We start from the raw sequence: 25,233 nt of genomic DNA on the forward strand, positions 1-25,233 counted from the left end.
ATTCAAGTCATATGTATTCAACTCAACTATATTCATCTATAGCTACTTTTACATTGTATTTAAAACCGATTGTATACAAAAAAAAAATATCCTTCAAAATATACCCCAAAACACAGAATTTTGCACTAAAAAAATTAATGAGTACACTAAAAAACTGAATACAAGAAATAAATTTCACTCTATTCATTTGTATACACTTCAAAATTCACTGTATTAATTTGTATACAAGAAATAAAATTAACGAATACACTCAAAACTGAATACAAGAAATAAAATTCCGGCCAGATCTGGTTGTTTCCATCCAGATATGACCGCTGCGGAGTTATAAGTCGTCGTCGTCAGAAGAGAGAGAGACGACGAACAACTACAACAACCACGACCAACAGCAACAACATAGAACTCAACAACAACGAAGTTAGCGTAGATTGGCCATCTGTTGAAGACACAAAAATCAACACAGATCCAAAAAATCAACACAGATCCATAACAATCCGAGAATGAGAGAAGGAAGAGAGAGAGAGAGAGAGAGAGAGAGATAGAGGCGGTCGTTTGATTGGGCTGTGATAGAGCTCCGCCGGAAAAGATGACTGGCGGCGGCTCAAAATGTTAGAGAGAGAGAAGACGACGTGAGAGAGAGAGAGTGGAGGAGAACGTTAGAGAGAGGAGGAGAAGGAGGAAGTAGCTAATAAGTGTCATTAACATACAACTTTTAGCTATGAGGAGTAATTAATGTAACCTATAGCTACTAAATATAATTACCTACACTAGTTTGTCACACCATGTAGATTTCCCTTAAAGTAAAGGTCCGATTTTATTGGGCTAGTCCATTAATTTGAGCTATAAATAATGAGCTCACTTTGCTAAGCCCAAGATATCATCTTCCTAGAGGCCCACTTTGGTGCCACGTGTCAAATGACTTGGCACGCCAAGTCAAATAAAGAAGCATATAGGGGTCATGACACGTGTCAAAATGATGCAGCATGTCTAGTCTAATCAAAGACCAATGAAGATGTTCCACGTGTACAAGTGATATGGTCCGACCAATCAAATATCACCATGTTAATTGAAATCTGATTGGCCGAAAGGAATTCATCTTTATCACAACTTCTCCATCCTACAACTATAAATAGGACCCTCATAATTCAGAAAAGGAACCAGAAATTCTAACAAGAAGCCAGAGAGAGCTCGTGGATCAAACGCTGCAGATTTCTCTACAAGCTAAAAAACATTCAAGCACTCAAGCATTTCTCTAGAAGTTAAAAAATCAAAATGAAGATTCATGAACAAGCTTCAAGCCCCTGAATCTAAACATAAGTTCAAGATCAAGGCTACCAGATTCAAGATCAAGCTCAAAAGCCCTTGAATTCAAGTACAAGTCAAGATCAAACCCATCAAGTTCAAGATCTTGCTCAAAAGCCTTTGAATTTATTATCGAAAAGACGAATCGAAGGATTCCTACCGATTGTAACACTCATATTTGAAATCAAATAATACGATTGTTGCGAATATTTTCCTGTCTTGATTATTATTTTCACCTCTCTTCTCTCTTGCACACACGACCAAGATATGCGACATCCGTTGTATCCCTTTCAAGAAGCCACGCATAATTGAGTATACATACAATCCGTCATTTAATCCATCTTATGTCGATAATAAATATGAACCGATCAAGTATCTTATCTGTTTTTTCCTAATCCGTTATCAACCTGCCAATTCATCAGCATTAGTGTTGAGCCAGTTAGGCAGTAATGGTACTAAAGCTGAAGATCTTGACCCTGTGATTGCCATATTCATCATGCAAGAGGGGTTAATACAGAATCATAGAATCCTTGAAGTTATCATTCTGGTCTTGCCATTAAATCTTTTATCAATAATTGCAATCATAGAGTACTCTTAATTGAGAGCACTTTACTTGGATGCTGGCAGATCAATCTTCTAAGTAAAGGCTCCTCAATCTCCAATTTTTCCAAGGGTTTGCACATTGTAGAGCTAGAAGAGTGAAATCAGTTTCCAGGAATCTTCACTCGCAAACAACACAATAAGAGTTCTGATGTGCTGAATACTGATAGCACATGTGATGAGACTAGCACAGACACACACATCTTTTACCATTATCTGAATCTCAGCTTTTACCAGTTGATACGAGGCCCTCTTACAACCCACTACGGGTACAAATACAGTGAAGCCTAACGTGATAAGCACCCAAAGCCCAAGTGGGATTGAGGAGTTATCGTGCAACCTACAGGTACCTGCCTGTTGTTGCTCATAGTGCAAGTCCCACTTGTATAACATATTTGGCCGAAGAAGCATCAGACAGGTTGGGAGAATAAGGACCAAGATCTGGTTTAATTATGCGGTAAATCCACGAGTCTCATCATTTAAAACCCACATATTATCAACAAGATGGATCTCAAATACTGGAAAAGCAAGAGTAAAAAGGAAAGAAACAAGGACGAGGGCTATAGCTCTATTTAAGTACAGATTTATTTATGTTACATTGCCATTGCTAAAAATCATAACACAGTTAGAAGCAGTTTATTCCAGTGCTTTTTACATTTAAAGGCGGCATGAGAATTGAGAGGAAGACAAAACAGTAGTAATTGTGAGCATCGCATTACCTCCTTACCCAGAAAGTGCAGTTCCCCACATCAATCGAACAACTGAGGGTCTGCCATCTAACGACAGTCCTTTATAACACTAACTTCTCACAACTAATGACAAACTTGAATAACCGAAGAAGCAAAATTGCTTGCTATTACAACTTCACAGTCTCTGCAACATAAGCTCAGTATTAACACATGCTTGAAATTTGAATTCTTTTCCAGCCTCAGAAATTAGTCTAATCAAAATCTGAACGCTTCAATCATTGGCTCCAAATGCAAGCCCTGAAACCAAAATGTAAATGATGCAAAGTTCAATATACTGGTATGCTATCCTAAAACATAAACAACAATGAACACTAAACAAGTAGATAAAGCACAAGGAAGAAACTTCAATCAATAAATGACACCTTCAATCAATAAATGACACCTTCCACTCAATTCGGGCCACCTCTTCTTCAATAATAACGTTACTACTCTCCTTCCTGCTTGCCATTTCCTTTTTAAAGCTGCTCATTGTTCAACTCCAGGATGTGATGACCTATTCTTTCTTAACTTTAGCCACTCAAAAACCTAAACGAGGGATGTTTAACCCCAATTCCCCAAACCAATTTACCTATTTGAGATTTCTAAATGTGTGGCGCCATAAGATAAGGACCACTAGGGGCCCGGTTAGTCATTCTATTCCATACAACCTTGGTGGGACATCTATTTCTCAATTCCATAAACCAAAGAATCTTATAGGGAAAAAGGGAAAAGGGCCAAAAATGCCCTTGAACTATCGAAAAAACTCTAAAATACCCTTCATCCATCTATTTGGCTGAAACCACCCCTTTGCTCGTGTTTCTGGCTCACTCATGCCCTTAATACTGACGGACCTTTCTTTAATTATTTTTTTATTATTATTTATTACATGGCTTGTTTTTATTGGATGAAATTAAAACCCAACCCCCACCCAAACCTTTTCCTTTATTTTATCTGCCTCGACCAATGACCCAAAACCCATTAAAACTTATCCATATTCCTTTCCTGTCACACATAATCGTATCTCTTTTACTAGATTTCTTGTATAGGTTTCTCATCCACAGGAGTGGTGAGTTGCTTGTTTGCTGAAGAATTCGTGAACTTGCTATGAACATTCAAAATATTTGAGCCACATTCATGCTGAGGCCAGCAACGCCACCCAAGTGAAAAAATGTCAAAAATCACATCACAAAACAGAGACTATGAACCATGATTCTCAATTCAGATCAATGGAAATAAGAACAAAATCACTATTTTTTTGTTCACCCATTGCTAAACAATCCTTATTTTCTCCCGGGATGCCGTATTAAGCTTCCTGCAAAATGAATCTTAAAAGAAGGGCTTTGTACAAATTGGTTTTCTTATTTAGCAAATGGGATTAAGCAGAACAATGTTTAATGAAATGATAATATCTAATCCATATATTTTGACAAAATATTGGACAAGTATTTGTACAAGGAAAAAATATAAAAAATAGAAAAATACACACACGTATATCAATAGTATATGTTACAGCAAGAATTTCCACTCTGCTAAAAAAGCTTCCTTGCTCCACTCTGCTAAAAAGCAGAAAGAGCATTTCCAAAATCTATAAAAACCTAATCGATTTTCTTCAATCTGCTTGAAAAAGTTCAATCAAGAAGGATTTTTGTATGAATCACTGTGAAAATGCTGCATATAGGCTCATCTCCTCTTCTTCTTCCTATGTCCTTCCACCTTCGAGAATATATTCATCAAGAACCTAGCTTTTCCCACTATGTCACCACTCTGCAAAATCGTCAGTTTACAGAAGGTCCTCATTTTTGCACCTCAAAACTCAACCATGCGTTTTCAGTCCCACCCATTTCCGCAAAATTTTTGCAGTAAAAGAGATACAATCAAGTTTGAAAGGAAAGGAATCGGGTGTTTGATTAGCTGATATGGGTCATGGGTCGATGGAGTTGGGTAGGGGCAGGTAAAACAAAGGAAAAAGGTCTGGGTGGGGGGTGGGGTTTTAATTTCATCCAATAAAAACAAGCCATGTAATAAATAATTTAAAAAGTTAATTAAAGATAGGTCCGTTAGTTTTAAGGGCATAAGTGAGCCAGGAACATGAAAGGAAGAGTACTTTTAGCAATATAGATGAATGAAGGATATTTTAAACCTTTTATGATAGTCCAATGGTATTTTTGGCCCTTTTCCATAGAAAAAATAATGAATCAGTATATAGCATTGGAAAAAGAGGAAAAGCAGCACAAAAAAAGAACCACTAATATTCCAAAAGTAGCACAAAGCTAGGCAATTATAGGAAGTAAAAAATAGGAGGCACAAATCAAAAGAAATATTTTAACCCAACAGGGATCTAATTGATTACATGCTCATTCATGTAGGATAGTAACGGCCAAGAGCTATTCAAAAAAGGTATAATATTTGCACCCTTTTGCATGAGAGAAATATAGATAAACTAGCTACTAGTGCATTAAAAGTTTATTTGAGAGAACGGGACAGAACTGGTAGCTGGCACAGGAACGAACTGGACAGTCAAGAATGACCTGGTTAATAAAAGTTTAAGTAAATTAAGAAAAAAGGGTCATATTTTCCTCTTAAAATCTCTTTTTACCTCACTTGAGATTAAAAAGGCCTAGAAATATCAACTTTCAAGTAACTATTTAATGGTGTTAACGATAAGCTGGAGGGCTGGAGACAGACGTTAGAGTCTAAAGGATTTAAATTGAGTAGAACCAAGACAGAATATTTGGAGTGCAGGTTCAGTGGCGTACCGCATGAGGCTGACGAGGAAGCGAGGCTTGGTACCCAGGCCATTCAAAAGAAAGGAAGTTTCAAGTATCTCGGGTCTATTATACAGGGAGATGAGGATATCGACGACGATGTTTCACATCGTATTGGTGCAGGGTGGATGAAATGGAGGCTCGCCTCCGGAGTGCTGTGTGATAAGAAAGTGCTACTAAAACTTAAAGGCAAGTTCTGCAAAGTGGTGATTAGATCGACTTTATTGTACGGGGCGGAGCGCTGGCCAGTCAAGAACTTTCACGTTCAGAAGATGAAAGTCGCGAAAATGTGAATGCTGCGATGGATGTGTGGGCACACTAGGAGGGATAGAATTAGGAATGAAGATATCCGGGACAAAGTGGGAGCGGCATCGGTGGAGGACAAGATGCGGGAAGCGAGGCTGAGATGGTTTGGGCATGTGAAGAGGAGAGGCACAGATGCTCTAGTGCGGAGGTGTGAGAGGTTGGCTATGGACGGTTTCAGGAGAGGTAAAGAGAGGCCGAAGAAGTATTGGGGAGAGGTGATTAGACAGGATATGACACAGTTTCAGCTTACCGAGGACATGACCTTAGATAGGAGGTTGTGGAGGACTCAGATTGGGATAGAAGGCTAGGTTGTTTACCCTTTCACCATAGTAGTTGTAGTTTTGCTCATTCATTTATTGCCATTTGATTTCTGCTTATATTTGTTGGGCCTTTGTACTTTGATTATCTTATTTATCTATAGTAGTTAATGCTCCTTTCTTTCCGGACTGTTCTACCATGACTTTCTCGCTTTTGTTATTCCTTGTTTTCATATTGTTTTTGATATGCTTGGCCCTATCTGACCTTTTGTCTTGTTTTTCCTCTGTTGAGCCGAGGGTCTTTCGGAAACAACCGCCCTACCTTTCAAGATGGAGGTTAGGTCTGCGTACACTCTACCCTCCCTAGACCCCACATGGTGGGATTCTACTGGGCTTCTTGTTGTTGTATATTTTGTTAAAACGGTAACATGAATATATTTTAAAAAAAAACACTACGGCAATGCAGGGGCGTATTTACAAGATAGCAAAAACCATGCTATATCAGACTAAATTCTCAGTGAACCAAGCACGTCTACTAGAGATTCTACCTCCTCTACCTAGCTTTCTTTAGACCATCTAAGTCCCCCAATGCTGAGGAAAAGTTGCCACAGCTGATCAGTAAGAAGACAATGTAGGAACAAACAATTGTTGCTTTCCAATACTGCACCACACAAGGAACTTCTAGAACATAGTTGAAATCCCTTCTTCTCAAGTTTCTTGAGTTAGACAAGCTTCTATTAACACTAACCATGAACAACAAACCACCTCGAAAGGTACCTTGACTTTCCAAACATACCTCCATGGCCATTCTTCTATACGTTGACCAGAGTTAGATAATAGGATATAGGAGATGATATATCCTGGCCTAGCACTCACAATATGAAACCCTTACAAGAAGACATCAAGGCGAAGTGTTATAAGTGGTCAAGAATGAAGGCCAGCTTTGCAATTAAAATCAAGGCCCGTTTGGCCATTTATGCTATATGGTTAATTGCAAAACTGACCTTCATTCTTGACCTATTATAGCGGTCATTTGCCTTGATATCATCTTGTAAGAGTTGCACATCGTAAGTGTTGGGCCGGGATATATCAGAAGGTAAGCAGAGTTATCAGTGAAAGTCTCATTCAGCAGGCATTCCAATTCAATGTATCCTCTGCATCTTTGAGACCTTGAGAAATTTCCAAAGTCTTGAAGAAATCAACAACTCTCTCAAGTTCGCAATCATTCAAGCATCTTCTGAAAGTAAAATATTACATCTTTAATGTCCCTAAACTGCTTCTAGTTTTGCTTCCAGTAGTGATGCAATGCTGAAAAAATCTGGAAACAAATCTTTAAGAGAACAATGTCTTAACCAGTTGTCACTCTAAAACCGTGTTGTCTTTTCACTTCCCACCCTTATAGTGGTAGTAGCAGCCAATGAATTCCAGTAGAGTCTGCTAGATTTCCAAACCCCAAACCCATAAGGACCGTTGACAATTCTTGAGCAACAATGTCCATCCTGACCATACTTGTCACATACTCCTCACAGATGACTTTCTCCACAAAGGCATTAACCACCAGGTTATACCTCTCTAGCATTTCATAAGTAAGCTTTGGTTGTGTAGCAAGGTAAAGGGAACAAAGGCATGACATAGGTACGAAGTGTATCAAGTACATTGTTCATAAATATCACTCTTTTTTCTTTTTTTGAATAAGGTAACATTTGTATTCATTCCAAAAACATCAGCATTTGGGGATGCTGATGGGAATTTACAAGTGAAAACCACAGACAGTAGCCATAGAGTAAAGATGCCAGTTACAATTTACACATTGCCTAGAAAATCTACCAAATCTCTTACTCCCCCAGTATATCTTGATTACACCAAAAACAAAGAGACTAAGACATTTCATTTTCACTGTCTGAAAGGGACTAACTCTATCTTCAAATTGTCTTGAGTTCCTGTCCTTCCAGACTGTCCACCACATACAAGCTGAAATGGACTGCCACCAATCCTCCTCTGCCTCCCTTCTTCCGGTTTCTTTACAGTTACACAGAAGTTCTAAAGTTGATCTTGGTAAAACCCAATTCACTTTTAGGATAGAAAATAACACGTGCCAGAGATGTGCAGTTATCTGACAATGTAGAAATAGATGCTCATTAGTTTCTGCATCTTTCCCACAAAATAGGCATCTTGAGCATATCTGTAGACCTCTTCTTTGTAAAGCCTCTTGTGTTAGACAAACCTTCCTCAAAACTAACCAAACAAAAGCAGAAACCTTATTTAGAATTTTAACTTTCCAAATAAGTTTCCATGCCAAGCCAAGGATGGATTTACAACCTTGTTCTTCTCCCAGTATTTAACAGTGAAAGTCCCTTTGCTGCATAGTTTCCAAACTGGTTTATCTGGAGCATTAGTGGTTCCTGTAAAGGAATTAAGGACCAAAAGCAAATCTGTGACTCTCCCTATTTCCCAACCATTTAGTTCCCTTCTAAACAAAAGATCACATCCTTGTTCTGTCCCCATTTGAGATACTTTGTCATTCTTTTAGAGAATGATAATGTGTAAACCCTGGAATAAAGTTCTGATGAAAGAAGTTTTTGTCCCATCCCCACCTCCTTTATGCTCAAATTTTCACTGCATTCATTCCACATTCTTCTAATAGTCTTCCACACACTGCTTCCATAAATTCACTTCATTTGTTGTCCACTGATTCATCAAACCATATTTCTGTGCTATGTATTTCTTCCAGAGAGACCTGTCTTCCTTGCAAAACCTCCACAGCCATTTCTGTAAGTCTGAGATTCTTAATTTCCATGCCACCATGTTGCTTGCTGACTGTCCACTTCACTACATTGTAACCTTTCTTGTCTTTGTTATCTTGCCAGAAAAAATGTTTTCTTACTTTGTTAACACCAATATCACTCTTCCTTCAACAGATAAATAGCTCGTCCAGATTGCTAATCTCTTTTCACATCTTTCAAGTACCCCAATCCAGATATCGTGAGCTTTATTTTTGGAGCCCAGGGACAACCCCAGATAAGTAGTTGGTAGTGAGTGCAACTCACAGCCCAAAGCTGTTGCTAGAACCTGGATATTAACCTCTTTAACTGGGAATAACACTCTTTCTCCAATTAACATGAAGCCCAAAATCTGCTTCAAAGATGATCTGAATACGTCTTAGGTGTTTTAGTTGATCTGCTTCAGCATCACAAAAAAACAATGACTGCAAAGAGAAGATGACTGATCTCTATACTATCGCCCTCTCTATTACAAGCTTTAAATCCTCCCCACCAGCCTTTACCTTCGGTTAATGGCGTACATAGATTATGAAATTTCCAATGGACAAGGACTTGTTGTAATAAATCACAGCGAGACCATAGATACACAAGGTCTACGAGCATGCTCTCTCATAAAATTTATGATCGCTAACGTATCTCCTCACAAGGCATCAGAAAAGCATTTAGGATCCCCGAGCTACGATTTTCACCTCATCGACAATGGCCACACACTTTAGAATCCTAGACCCAAGGGTTTTCGCCTCGCAAACATTGACTAAAGCCATCCATCACGGATTCAATGTAATTCTTGCAGGGGCATTCTCCAACTTGTATTGTTTGACCGACTGAAATCTATCTATTCCCACTCCTCCCTCACCCCACAAAAATGGCTAGAATGTCAGGGTCCAGCAATGGCCCTGCCCGTACACAGGTATTTGTGCAGGAGTAACATTAGACTATTGGTAGTCACGTCATTAATCCGCATTAGCTGCTACATGAGTAGCCACATCAACTAATCTATCAAATCGGCTACATAGCGATATATCAATCAACTATGCCTCAAATCTAAATTAGTCGAGGTCGACTATATGCATCAGTTTATATCCATTCTGCTCAGTTCAGGCGCTTGCCTGGTAGGCAGCTCCCAACAAATTCAATTTCAGTTGGGATAGTTATGCTGGCCTTCAAACTACTAAACTTCCTCCTTTTTCCGGATTTAAAACTGACATACTCACATAGATAGAGTTCATTGCCACCTCCACCAGCAAAAAAGACAAGAAATTGTCCATTAGCATATATAATGTTGTATCTTGAGGGATTAGGTTAATTAGAGTTATTAACTTTTATCCAAATAACTGAAGAGGAGGGGGATTAAATATAATAAGCTTCCTTGGTCAAAGAGACCCTTTTATTTGGCTGGTGAAACTATTACAAACCATACGTGACAAATGTGTGCTAATAGGTTCTCGACCAGATTGAGCAAACCTAAATTGGGTTCTCCACTTACCAAACAACTAGAAACTTCGATGGGAGTAGAAGGAATAAGTTTGTTTTGGTTTAGACCCAAAAAATATGGAAGAGACAACGTTGGACATTTTTAATGACAATGTGGTGCAGTTGATGAATTGACAATGCAAGAGTAATGATTATATATAATAGATTCACGTAAATGCAGCATACTTTTTCTGTCCCACACCTCCATCCAACATTTCATAAATCTAAATGCATAATAAATTTAAAGGCTTCTGTGAGTTCAAACACTTTGATATTCACCATTATCTGACACTCTTACCTTATGTTCGTATAATATGGTCCGCTACCTTGATTCAACCACTAAACCAGCCACCTCTACTAACCCTTACTCCTTTATTCGGATTAAGACCAACAAACTGACATAGGTAGAACTCATCGCAAACTCCACTAGCAAAATGATTCAAGAAATTTCCCATTAGCAAACATACTGTTGTATCTTGAGGGTTTCGGTCAATCGGAGCAATTAACTTATATCGAAGTAACTATAACGGGTTAAACTAAATATAACAAACTTCCTTGACCACGCATTGCTCCAAAATATAATACAGAAACAAGTATTAGTTCATATAGAGAAAGTTCAAATACCCAAGATTCTCGATACCGTTAATTGGCTCGAGAAGCTGCAGTTGATGTTGCTGTTGCTGTTGCTGTGTCTCCTGTTCAGTCTGAATTTGCTGCAATGCATGCACATTACCACCATCAATCGGCGCCGCTGCAGCATTAGTTGGACTCCCTTTCCCTTCCACTAACCGCCACATATACCACGCCCCTGCAGTTCTATACGGCTTCCATTTCTCACACAGCTCCTCCATCTGCGACGGTCTTGGCAATTCCTCCAATCCATATAGCAATTGCACACCTTTCCTTACCCCCAAATCACTAACAGGCAAAACATCCGGTCTATGAAGCGAAAATATCATAAACATATCCACTGACCAAGAACCAATACCCTTCACCATCGAAAGCATGGTAAACAACGACCTATCATCCATCTTAAACAGGCTCTCATCACACAAAATCCCACTTTTATACTTATTCGCTAAATCATAAAGATAACTGGCCTTTCGCCCCGATATCCCAACCTGCTTAAGCTGTTGAGCAGATAGGGATAACACAATATCAGGGCAAACAGCGTTTTCGCCTCCACAAAGGGAAACGAAACGAGTGTAAATTGAAGTTCCTGCTTTATACGCTAGTTGCTGATAAAGAATGCTTTTGCTAAGAGCTAAAAAAGCAGAATGGTGGGTTTCAAATTGTGGGGGTGGAAGTGTATCCATTAAGGAAGAGAGAAGTGGGTCCACAGAACGGAGGTGCTGGAGTGCATTATCGATTTCTCCGTTAAATGTTAAGGGCTTGATGATTTGGGGCAAAACACGGTTTGATTTGGGTGCAGTCTTGCGGCGATTCTTGGTTGTTTCTTTTCCATTGGAGGATTGGGGGGTGGAAGAGGAGAGTTTACGGATTTTTTGGGGTCGAATTGGGATTTTGGAAGGGTTAGAGGGGTTTTGGGGAAAATCATCAGAATTGGGTAGAGATTGTTGTTGGGGTTGAGGTGGAGTTTCCGTTTTCGTTTGTATTTGGGTCTGTTCACCCATGGCCGGGGGTTGTGGAGGTGACGGTGACTCTGTGGAAATTGAGGTTGTGCGGCAGCTCAACGGTATTGTTGCTGTGCGCCAAAAGGTGAGCTCTCTCGTAAGGTGGGACCAAAATGTAAGAGCAAAGGTGGATTAAGAGTAGAAGTGGTGTATATATTCTACCATTATAAATTAGTACAAATATTTCCTTTTCACTAACGGGTTCTTTTAAGAAAATCATTTAAATTATTTTTTAATTAAAAATAATCTCGTTACTTAAAAAAAAAAAAACTACCCTTTATTTGAGGAGACATACTTTTCTAAAGCCACATAATAATTTTTTTTCTGATAGGTCGGGTCTAGTTCATTTTAAAAATGAGTAGACTTATTCTTTTTAAAGTCACGAGATATTTTTTTAAACGAATCATATCCGACACACAAGAAAAAAAAATTACCATGGCTTTAGAAAAATATGTCTACTAAAAAAAAAATAGGTAGACTTTTCTTAAAGTTACGTGGTATTTTTTAATTAAAATATAACCTAAATGATTTTTTAAAAAAACTCTCGTCAGTGAAAAGGGTATATTTGCATTATTTTTTAATGACAGGATTTATATAAACCACTTTTCTAACGAGGGGTATATCTGCTCTAAGTCGCAAAGTTGAGGGATATATTTGCACTTTTGCCCAAAATGTAATACACATAGAACTACTACTAATATTCACTTGTTTCAATTTATTTGTTTTACTTTCCTTTTTTAGTACGTTTCAAAAAATAATATCTCTTTCTTTTTTTAGTACTTTTTAATTATAACTTTACACATGACATATTGAAGAGCACAAGAATTATAGTATATTTTACACATCTTTAGTTAACAATCACAAATTTTGAAAGTCTTTTTACTTTCTTAAATTTCGTGTCAATTCAAAATCAGACAAATATTTTCAAACTGAGAATAGTGTAAATAGCTAAAACATTCCTATACATCAATTATTAACACTTAACCCTCCAAGATGTGTATTAGACTAGCCAAACAGAATGTTTGCTCAATTCTTTTGGAGCAGTTCTGTAAGCGGTAGGAGCAGGCATTAAGGGGTCGTTTGGTTCAAAGACAAGTTATACATAGATTAATAACGCAGGGATTAGCAATGTAGGGATTAGTAATATATGGATTAGTAATACATGGATTATTTTTGTTGAGTGTTTGGTTCATCGCACTAAAATTGGACACAAAAGATTTTGAATATTTAGTTAACCATTTTCACCCATAGTTAACCATTTTCACCCATAGGTTGGCCTTCTATGTGCTCACGTACATATTAGCTTCCCTTCCCCTCTGTCTTGGACTGTTTTTGGTGAAAGAAGGACCTGTTGGGCTAAGGCCCAACAGGTTGGTTTAACACGACCCAAGTGGCTCAGGAGTAGGGAGGAGGGGGTTGGAAAAAAAAAACACGCTGGCTAGAAAATATTTACTGAACTTATCACTATTATATACATACATAACATATATGTGCATAAAGGTAAGACATATATATATATATATATATAGACACGCACACTCAGTTTCTAAGATGTTGGGCCTGGCAGCCCAAGTTTATAATCAGATTTATCCCACTAAGCCCTTTTGTCCCTATTTTGGTTAAGTTAAGATTTTGGGCTTCCACACTGAATCTGAAATGGACTAGGCCCAATTTCATGCTAAGTCTAAAATTTAACTAAGTATTAAAGCTTAATGGGCTTCCTACTCCTTTGAAACTGATATACCCCTCTTAAGGACTAATATACTTGTATATACACATTGTATATCGACTGATATGCCACCTGTACATATACATCTCGTCAACACTACTTCTTTTATCAAACTTTGGTATATACTTATGTCTATCTAACCTTAAAACAACAAACCTTAGATCTATAGTTCAATTAACCACCTGATTATCTTTTGTTCTTAAAAGCAATGGCCTTCAAAACCTAAACTAAGGCAAAACTTAAGCTCAGCCTAATCTAATATACTAGACAATTGTTGACAACAAACTTATACACAGTCTCAGCTAATGAGCAGTCCCTACAGCAGTTACACAAGACCAAATCATTACAAACTCACAATTCATGATGCCAAAACAAATACTAGAACGCAACAAGCGTATACAAGTTACAAGGGATCAAGCATATTACAATTATGATTACAGAGAAGATTTGGGAAATCAGATAGACCACAACTTCAGTGACACAGAGGGACAAGGTTGAACAAATTCAGCTAGCTACAGATAACACAGGGATGACCCTTAGTCAAATCAAAAACAATATAAGGGAAGTTCTCAGAGAGGATATAATGCTCACACATAACATAAATTAGATGAAATGCAAAACTGTGTCTTTTCAGTTTTAGCAGAATCTTAAAGAGAGGGGATGACACAAGAATGCTCAAGCAGATAAGGTGATTTTAGTACTCATTTTAGGACACTACTTTACTGTCAAGACTTCTACCTAACTAATTTCTTTCCTATTCCTAGAAAACCAACAACTTACATGGACAGATTTAACCGTTAACCTCAACAGCCTATTTCAACATCAACAAATTCATTTTTCATACACCCATCCCCTTGGTCTAATGATGAAGATTGGAAGGCTAGAAATAGGTACATAGTGAATATATACCCCATAGACATGATAGGACACACCATGACACCCTTTATTTGGAAGGAAGTGCTATGAACTAATGTTGTATTTTGTTCTTGCTTAACTCTCTCCTCAAGGTGCCCTTAAAAGGTTTCCTCACATCAAGTAGTTTATAACTCACATGTACACACTTAAAAACTTTCCAAATATCATCACTAAGCTAAGCTTAATTAGATGTTGAACAAAAGATGACACATATTAGCATTTACCAATTTACTTGACCTGGAATTCTAAGTGTGAAGCTGCTTTTACCCCCTTTTATCATGACAGGATTCCCCCTCCCCCCCCAAAAAAATAAAAGGCCAAGCTTTACCATCAATCTCATCTTTAACTATGTCTTTACATATTCTACTTGTGAACTATAATCTTAAGAGATGAACAAACAAACAACTTACATGAAAGGGACTCGGACAAATTTATATCAAACTTCCTCATTCTTTCTCTTCTTTTTAATCTCTTACAAGAACTAGGTGGCATGGTTTGAGCGAAACAAGGTTAGCCTAAATGGCAAATCAATATTGATTCATCATGGTGCTAACTCACTTTTGGGGAGTCAACCAAGAAACAGGACACCACACAAGCCAACTTTGGGTCAAATGAAGAACTACATAATTAGACAACTTCCTTATTAGTTAAAAAAAAAACATTTTTAGCTTATTTTATCAACTTCCAACCAGATTTTAGCTCTTAACATACTCAACCTTTCTCATCCCATATTAGCAAGTCTCTAAGACCCAAAAACATAATATGATGACAAAGTACTGACTTTGTAGTATGAATCACACCAAACAGGTTTATAGAGACTATAGGGATGAAAGTCTAGACAGTTAAAGCATGCCCAAACCCAAACTAAGTGCTATCATAGTCTTCTTCCCCCCTTAAAGACATTAGTCATCCTACTATTCCATGCCATTTTTTGATAGTCAAGAATTAAGACCAAGTTAAGCCATGTTTTAACAATTAGTTAGGCATATTTAGGCCCTACAGTTCATCTCCTCTCTTATTGGTGTCACTAGACCCCTTTAGAACTTAAAAGCTTGAACAGATTTCAGGAGAGGAAGTCTACAAGCAGGCAGATTTAAAACAAATTCAAATGACACTCAAATACTCAGGCTTTTTATCACAAATTTGAACAGGTATAGTTACAGACAACCCCATTAACTCATATATATGTTTTGAACTGCTAAGTCTTTTACTAAGTGTCACGACCCTAATTACCGATCGTTCGGGCACTTACCTTATTATCACTAGTAGGCGAACCCTTACCCGTTAACCCATTAATCTCTAGCCAATTTCAACTTCTTTAATCGTTTATACTCTAACAATCAATAAATAAGTGAATAAGTAAATAATCTAACCAAGTCAAAAATGATAAATAATATAAGTGCGGAAGTCTAACTATTAAATTCCCAAAATCTGAAAGTCATCGTACAAGGACTCTAACCAACAATGTCTAAAGAACGAAATATCTATCAAATATAATAATTAATATGTCTGGAATGAAAGTAGACATTTGGAAAGAAAGATCTTCAGGCGGCATGACATTGATAGAAGCTCACCCTCGGATCTGATCAAGAAAACTAGCTTCAAGCTAGAGATGTGGTCTAGGTGAAATCTCTGGAACACAATCTGCACTCAAAAGGGTGCAGCAAGGTAGTATCAGGACAACCACTATACCCGGTAAGCATCATAGGCCGACTAAGATTAGTTCACGCATACAAGCATAAAATCAACAAGATAAATAGATAGGCACATAATACTCAAATCCAAGTCACAGAATATCCCATAACTAAATCACAGCCTATGATGAAGCTTCTAAACCACAAGTCTGTCCATTCTCAATAATCTCACCCGATAATCATAAATCCAAGTTCTGACCCTAGGTAGAGTCACTAATCCACAATTTCATTCAGTCAATGATTATATCTATACCACAACGACCATTTCAACAAACCATACCAAATCAGAAATAAGAAGCCAGGTGATGATGCAGAATAAAATGTAATGATGTGCAATGCAATGCAATGTAATGCACTGGCCAAATACTCCAAACCTGTACACACATGCTAAATGGTAATGTCTTCCCCAAATAGTCATGACCCGCAGGGGGCTCATGGTGTCCATGTACCACTCGTTTCAGAACGAACCTTGGACCACGAGCTCACAATTAGGCCACATCGTCACCCCTGTCAAATGTGCCTTAATAGATGTATATGTTCCATCTCAAAATCTCATCAACAATGCCTTATAATCGAATCACAATGACTAACTCAAGAACACATATCAAATCCAGAACAATGAAGTACAGTCATAGTAACACAAGTCATAACAGGACTCACCAATAACTCTGCTCAACCATAGCCTACTTATACAACTATATCAATCAATAAGTGAAAGGTATATATGAACACCTTCCTTTCAACAATTCTAACCCATTTCCATAATGTATGAATGTATGAATGCAGAAATAGGTGTAAATATGGTAAATCAAAGCACTAAAACAACGATGAGGGTACAAGAAGTCATAATTCCATAAGTCATGTCAAGACTTAGATAAATCGACTCAACTATAAGCATGATCAATCAATGAAATCAAGTACAAATAAAAGTGCAAGTCACAATGCTATAATCCCTTCCAGAACTTTAGATAAGTCAGCTTAACCATGGAATGAATCATTCAAACCATCTCAGTCAACATAAAGAGTCTATGTCCCTCTTTACTTCCAAATATAATGAGTACATCTCACAACTAGGTCATGTATCACCAAGGTGCTCTATTTTCTCATATATCATCATCAAGACCAAGTCATAATTCAATATCAATATACATATGGAATGAGAATGCATGCCAAGTATAATATCACCATCAACCGTAATTCATACGTCAAGTTTTCATCTGCGTATTATAATGTTTATATCACAATTCAAGTCTAAACTCATTATCCTTCCTTTCTCTGATGGTATATGTCACAATAAAAGAGAATTGGGTATAACACATATCACAACACAACCATTCACGTAGTAAGTCTAATCACAATAACAGGGCAACAAGCCACCATCAACAGCAACCAAGCTAATAGAATTCCATCCTGAATCGCCACAGTATGAATACAACTACACCTTCACAATGCGTAAATAACGGTGACAAGCCCACATAATCAGAAGTCATACCAACCTAGCTAATATCCAACCAAACACCGTGTTCGAAGACCTAATCGTGATTTCTCCCATAAATTCTACACAACAAATACGTTTCGCTAATCAAAGTCTAACTAAAGTAAGTCATAACCTACCTCGAATGCAGAACAAAAGCCGTGAACTTCTCCACACGAGCCTTCTATTTTCGAAGCGCTTTAGAACGGTTAATTCTAGAAATATGATGCTAAGTAAGCGATAAACCTTCTATTTAAACAAGAACAACAATTTAGGGAAGAAGACCCAATTACTTCCACCCTTTTCAGTTGGTTAATTAATCCTTAGGATCATAATCATCCTAATTCTAGTCTCAGTCATCATATTGAAGTTTTCTAATCAATTTAACCCTCCTTACATAGTTTTTAGGCCAAAGATTCCATTTATATGAGAACCGTAGGTTTCAATTCAACAATTTCACCATGTAATATCAAATTATCATCATAGGAAAGGATTATATAAACTCCTAGATGAACAATTATCAATAATATCAATAACTCATTCATTATTCTAGGGTTTTATAAACTTAGGTGTTCTAACCTTTCAATTCTCCATTAACAAGCTTTTAATGATGCTAGAAGTTATTGTTGACACCCAATTTTGTCCCTCCTTTATTTCAATTTATTTCCTCGAGCTTCTAATTTTTTGATGAGCTAAAAATTTTTCACTATTAATATCGTTATTTGCATTTTTTACTATTACTAGCATCACTTTATCACAAATTTCAAAGGGGTTCGTCATTATTTTATTTTCGAATTTCGTGCTCGTTAAATTAATTTTACTTTATTAAATCCTTTACTTTCTACATGATAATTATTATTTGTCTTCACATAATATATATTATTCTAGTTGTTAAATTAGAAGCCCAAAAAATAATTAAAATAAAGAGGAAGAACACATATTTTCGGACCAACATTTAAGCCCAAATCAGTCCACTACCCATTAATTTACCAGCCCATTGTTCTCAAAACAGATCAGCCCATTACCCATCACCCACTACCCTTTCACCCGATCAGCCCATTACCCATCACCCATCACCCACTACCCTTTCACTCGATCAGCCCATTACCCATCACCCACTACCCTTTCACTCGTCTAGCCCATACCCGCCTTTGACCCGTCCGACCCATTTGTTTTAATCAGTTGAAACCAAAAAAACCCTAATCCCTTTCATAACGCCGCAACCCTCTTCTCTCTCGTCTCTCTCTACTCTCTCTCTCCGCCATTTCCAGCAAAAACCAAAACACCCTTAGCCTTGCACAGACGCATCTTTCCATTTCCACACAAAAACGTCTCTATGTCTGTTTCGTCTGAGTTTTCTGTCGATTGACAGAGAAAGACGTTCCTTTTCTTGCTTCAAACAAATCAAAACCTTCAAAGACCAGAGAAGGTCAAACCACTTTGAGTAAGGTCTGAATCAACCACGTGAAAGGACTTCAACGTTCAGATTTTGAACGGTCCATTTGACTCGAGTTTGAATATTTCGATTTCAAATCCCGCCCGAAAATCTCAAACCCTAAACATCGCCTATAAATACATCTCTAAGTTTCTTAGCCGGGGGGGGGGGGGGGGGGATTGAACACTGATTAGGGGATTTATTTTTGGGGGAAAAATCGATACTCCACACTTTTCAAAAATACCGAACTGTCTTCCAAACTTGTTTTCCTTTTTCCGGTGAACTTTAGGTTTAGCCACGAAAAAGATACTCGACTCACCCAACTCTAATTTCGAATTCATTCTTGAGAAGAGGGATTAGATTCGAAGCTCCGACGTCCCTGTTCACTGCACACAAAACAGGTCGGTGCAACCCTCCTCTTTTCCATTTTATTTTCAATCTAATTCTGATTTGTATTGATGATTTTTTATTTGCATGTTTAAAGTACTTTTAGTTTCAAGTTGGTGCTGCGATAAAGTTTGTATGTCCGATGTCGCAAAATAGGAAGTTATGTTCGATGTTGTAAAATAGGAAGTTACATTTATCCTTTTGATAATGGTTGCTGCTCATTTAGTATATTCAGTGTTTTACTTGAAAATATGGCTTAAGATCTCTATTTGATGTTCATATGAGTTATTTTCACTTGAACACTCTAATAAGCTAACTATGGTATAAGAGCATGCTACAAACTCCTAGATTTATATGTTTTAAATCATATAAAACCAGTCTAAATGATGTTGCAAATCACGATGGGATCTCTGTGGCTTGAATTATTTTAGGTGGAATATGGATTCTGTGGACTATGTCCAAATGTTTAATGATGGTCAGACCACTTGTTTGTTTGCATTTGTTCAGTAGCATTAAGGCAAATCTGTACCGAATGATATTGTGTCTGTTTGTCAAGCATCTACACCTTGTCGAAACCGAGTCCAGTATGATTTTTTAATTGTTGGATCCCATAGTTCCCTCCTGTTAAAAGAGAGGTTAGCACAATTGACTGTTGTTCCCAATTATAAAATTTGAACCTTTCTTTATCTTCAAGTTGATCCTGAGTTGTATGTTCGAATTCTTTCCTTGAAATTTGGGGTCACAATCTGGTTCAGTTTTGTTTATTCAATGTGGGACTGGCTCATGATCAAATTGTGATGAGATTAATGTATGTGTTTTGAGATGGTACACTGTTTTGGTAAAATTGCTAGCAGGGTTCAGCTATAGTTTATGTTAGTTGGCTAATGTAAATTGGTTGTGAATCATATGCTTTGAATTCCAAAATGCTCCCTGTCCAAGCATGATATTGTTGTCGGGTTTAGCTGCGTTAGTCCCATTTTGTTTAGTTTCAAGATGGTTTCAAATGTTCTTGCTTGAAGAATGACTATCCAGTGCTTTCGAGTTTGATAATATGTTTTAGAAATGCTCAGTACTTCTATTTCTGCCTCTTCCCGTACTTCTATTTCTGCCTATTTTTAAATTCAATTCCAGTAGTGATTGCGTTAGTTTTCTGAAATGGAGTGATCTAAATCTGAATCTGTGGCTAATAGAATTTTAGGTTTCTGTAACACTCAGTAGTTGCACCCTGTTTTACCTTGTTACTTTCTACTTCTATTTGTGCATAATCCTTTTGAAGTTACGTGTTTACATTTGATCATGGACACTAAGTAATGATTATTCCTATGTGGTAGAACTAAAGTTATGTATGATTTAACTTCATATGCCTATCTTCTGATCTTTTGTTCTTTAGTTCCTAACAAGAAAATTGGGTGTATAAATGTGTAATTTTTGTTTCGGTTCAAAATCTTTGAAACTGAAATTTGCCTCTGCCTTTGTCTCTTAAGTATCCGAGCATGCGTTTTGTTTGAGTTTATGTTGGACTGACAGTTTAGTTTAAAATTTACAGTCTCAATCAACTTGTGCCTATATGAGTGCTAATCTCTATTTCTTCTTTCTTTACATGTACACTGCGGAGCAAAAACGGAGTCTTCTTAAAGACTCCCACTGCCCAAGCTGTCTCGTTTGGAGACCATGCCGTCGGTAGATTAGGAACTCAACATCATCGCTAGACCACGGAATCCACATGTCCTCGCTATTTATCCCCCTGACTCTTTCTTAAAATGCATCTGGACGAAAAAAAATGAAAGAGGGATGGGGGTGAAATCCTGAATCTCAAACGCAAGCTGGCTGCTACAATGCCTCTGTTTTCTTCCATGTTCGGGTTGTGTAGGAGGCATTAGATATTTAGCTAAATGTTCCATTAAGTTGTTTCGTTATGTAGGTTTATTGCCTCTATTTGCTTGTGTGGTATTTGATGAACAATAAGACTAACAATCGGTTTATTTAGTCATAATAAGTTTCATCTATAACTAGTAATTAAGGAGTGATTCTTTATCATAGATGGTAGTATACGACAGTAACTAGAACATTGAAAATCATATTAAACAATTGGAAGTTGCATGAGTTAAGATACATTTTTAAACCAGCTGAATTTTCAAAAATTGTCAGACAAGCTTAACATTCGGGTCTCATTAGGGTTCAAAGTTGTTGAAATCTAATGGAATATTACCAAACTTTCCTAAGTCTTCAAACCAAAGTCCTACTTTCAAAATCATATCGGCCTTTTTTGCTAAAATATCATGTTAACCCATTTACACTCCATACTATATTTACAAACGGATTTTCAACATACTTTCTTTCATAAAATGTTCACATTTTACATTTACCCTAATTAATTAACATAAGTCCGGTCGGTTAACCATTATTAATGGATCTTAGAGGATGTCTAATACCTTCCCTCTAGATTAGTTGAACCTTTACCTAGAACCTTAAGTTTCGTAGACCTTAAAACGGAGTTACTTTAGATAATGACTCTAATTAACCTTAGGTGCCCTAATTCACCATAAATAATTAGGTGGCGACTCCCTAACTTTACATAACCCCAGATTTACCGGAATGTTATAAACTATTTTGACTCCGGTCAAAATAGGGTATAACCGTTATCATGATTGAATAACTAATAAACTTAATGGTGGAAAGTTACCTTGATGAAGGAGTAGTGACCTAGCCTTATAAAATTTACCTCAAGGGTTCTTGGGAACTGTTCTTGGAGTTATGTGGGGAGTGGGGTCGAAATAAGGTCTATAAATAGGGTTTCTAATTTAATAAGGACTGCTGCAGCGGTCCCCTCTTTGCTGCAGCGAGAACCACTTCCGCTGCAGCGGACCCTTGGAAGTTCGACCTTTCGCTGCAGTGAGACACCTTCTCGCTGCACCGGCTTCGTTGCGGTGGGAATCCTTCCGCTGCAGTGACGCCTCTTAGGCAGTGAGCACGGAAATTTTACTAACCTTTCACCCGACTTCTCACAATAAATTGGAGGTCCTAATAACACAAACTAATCATGTAAACTAATGTAAAAATATGCTACAGACTCACCCACTGCCTCGAGATACCCAACGGAGGTCAAAATTATTAAGTTAAACCCCAAATGAACACACAACAAGTTCAAACAAAACACATAGTTAACTGAATCAAGTTGTAAACCTTTAATTTATACTTTTTGAGTCGTTGTTAGCTCAGTCCTAGCCTCGGGAAGATACTAGTGAGGGTAAAGGGTCAAAGTCTCCATAACGACAGAGCGGGTCGTTACACTAAGACTATTCAGATACCTAAATGATTGAGATATGCTTGGTTTAAACTAAGTGACACTATGGTTTTATCCTCCTAGACCATCAACTATTTAACCATTTTAAGACATTCTTACAAATCAAAAAGAGTCTTGACCTTAATCTTTCATTTTTTGGTCTTAATGTCATGCTTAAACCTCTTGGCTATCATATATTCCTTGTCTTATAACAATCAGGATGTTCTAGAACACATTTGGGTACATTCAGACATAAGCAGGCTTAATCAACTTTTAAAAAACTAGATGATGAGATCAACAATCAATCAGGCAGGCATAAACACCTAATTAAACCATTAACATGATTCTATGATCATTAAAACAATACTAATAGATATCTAATCAAACAGAAAACTAAAGTAAAGCAAACAAAGATACGGAGTTACCTTTTTTGAGTGCCGCCTTGGTCAAGAATGGATTTGAAAGCTCTCTTATGCTTCTCCACCCAGAGCTCAGCCACAAACAACAAGAAAGTAGAGATTTAAAAAAACTTAACTAACTCAAATAATTAGGGGTTTCAGCAAAATATGCTAAATCCATAGGTAACTTAAGTTTTCTTTTGTGTGAATATCTGATTGTCCTCTATGCAAAGTGTGAATTGGGGGTTCTTTATATAGAACGCCAAAAACTCAAAACCCTAACCCCAAACTCGATGTGGGACTAAAGCAGTTCTGGGAACAAATCCCTCAAATTCAAGCATCAACGACTAAGATTTAAGCCAAACAAAGTGTGAAGGATCAGATTTGACCCAAAATGAATCGATCCATTCGGTTCCGTGTGAACCAATGAGAATTCGCAATTCAAAAACCAAACAAGACAAGAACCATTAAGGCTTGGCACTAATTTGCCTGTTGATTTGCAAAAAAGTAAGAAGAAAAATGTAAACAAATACCTGTTTGGTTGAGTTTTGGCGGAAAATGGGTGGAGCATTAATTGATTTGGCCCAACGAGCCATACCAAGACTGCACGCTTCGTGGGTCCACGAATATTGCCATTTTCGGCATGCGTGACGCGAGGAGAGAGGAAAATAAAGGGGGCGATCCTATGATTTGCTACAAACCCTTTGACATTGAATGAAAAATGACCAAAGGGGTCGTTTGGCCTGAGCCTGTGTGGCTTATATGTTTCTTTGGTTCTGGGCCAGGTCCGGTCTTTAGTGGACTGGGCTCGGTCCGTTAAAATAAAAGAAAAGGGCCTGCCTTCAACATCTATATGTATACATGATATGGACATATATATACCTATATACATGTATATCAGCGTATACATATGTATATGGAGGGGCAAAAAATGCATATTTAAAATGAATAGTCGAAGTTAAAAACTGTAAACTAATTAAACATTTCACTTATGGCCTAATTGCGACTAATTAACTAAATAATCATCTTTTAAAATGCAGTCATATGCAGTAAAGACCTTAAATCGCAATTATGGCATGAATTGATTTAAACTATGAAATTGGCTATTTCAATTATGACCATAATTAACTAACAATTTGTTATTCCAATTGTAGCCTTAATTAATCAACAATTTTCCAATATAACCACAATTAAGCATCTAATTAATGATGACTAATGATTTTTTTAAATGGCAAAAATGCAAATTGAGTATGCAGAGATTAAAAATTTGAGAGGTAAAATAATTATTTATTTAATTAATCCAGTTTCTTGAATTGAACAGAGTAAAATACTTGCCAATTAAATCTTCAATAATTTTCACAATTAATTGAAAAATTGTTTTGAGTTATTTTTTGATTAATCTTGACAAATACTTTAACATTAATAGTAAAATGTTTACATTATTTTTAAATGACTTTCAATATATATTTGGGGTTATTTTGCCAAATGATATGGCGAAATATTATCGAAATAATATTATAAAAATCATTTTAATTTATAAAAATACATATTTGGCTCCGTTTGAAATCCAAGAACTTTGGGTAATTAAAATAAATTATGGAGGTAAAAAATTAGGTGTCAACACCAGCAAAATCAACCCTAACAAGGCTTCACCCCAAATTAAAAGCACCCTTCAATCTCTCATCTATGCCAGAGCAGAGATTTTTTTTTTTTTGAGGATTGATGACAACCCAACAGGAATAGAGGAGTAAGCGGGTTCTTTGTACGGATAACAAATGGTTTACTAGTTGTAGTAGATCTGTAATTTAAAATCACAAGACAAAGCTAAAACGAAACAATGGTGGATCCTCCCTGAGTTACTATTGAACCAACAAAAAAATTTAATCTTTCTCCTCCCCTAGTGCTCTTTTGTGTCTCTGGTGCCAGAGAGTTGACCACCGGCGATGATTTTCTTCTTTTTTCATTCACCGGCATAAGTCCGTGGTTCTTAAGAAAGATGACCCAAAAGACTTTAGGAGTTTATACAATCTTGACTACAATCGTTGTTGGGATTTAGAAGCTTTGAGCTTGCTGAAA

At 37.1% G+C, this 25,233-nt stretch overlaps 1 protein-coding gene across 10 annotated transcripts; it reads right to left on the reverse strand.

The window, feature by feature from the left end:
• Positions 1-2,439: 2,439 nt before the first annotated feature.
• LOC132623590 (alkylbase DNA glycosidase-like protein mag2) lies at positions 2,440-23,874 on the reverse strand. Of its 10 annotated transcripts, none has more exons than XR_009576305.1 (4): positions 23,691-23,874; positions 23,185-23,249; positions 16,061-16,130; positions 2,440-2,885 (listed from the first exon to the last, which is right to left on the reverse strand). XR_009576305.1 is itself a non-coding variant. In XM_060338366.1 (2 exons), the coding sequence occupies exons 1-2, from the start codon at positions 11,840-11,842 to the stop codon at positions 2,860-2,862; spliced, it is 1,020 nt and encodes a 339-aa protein (XP_060194349.1). In that variant the 5' UTR covers positions 11,843-13,090; the 3' UTR covers positions 2,440-2,859. The 10 variants fall into 10 exon arrangements, 3 of the variants coding, with proteins under 3 accessions (XP_060194349.1, XP_060194347.1, XP_060194348.1); XR_009576304.1 differs by lacking the exon at positions 23,691-23,874 and adding an exon at positions 16,565-16,687 and having other exon boundaries at positions 23,185-23,684; XR_009576308.1 differs by lacking the exon at positions 23,691-23,874 and adding an exon at positions 16,565-16,700 and having other exon boundaries at positions 23,185-23,684.
• Positions 23,875-25,233: the final 1,359 nt, after the last annotated feature.

This window comes from Lycium barbarum, chromosome 12, assembly GCF_019175385.1.
Source record: "Lycium barbarum isolate Lr01 chromosome 12, ASM1917538v2, whole genome shotgun sequence".
NCBI classification, from domain to species: Eukaryota; Viridiplantae; Streptophyta; class Magnoliopsida; order Solanales; family Solanaceae; genus Lycium; species Lycium barbarum.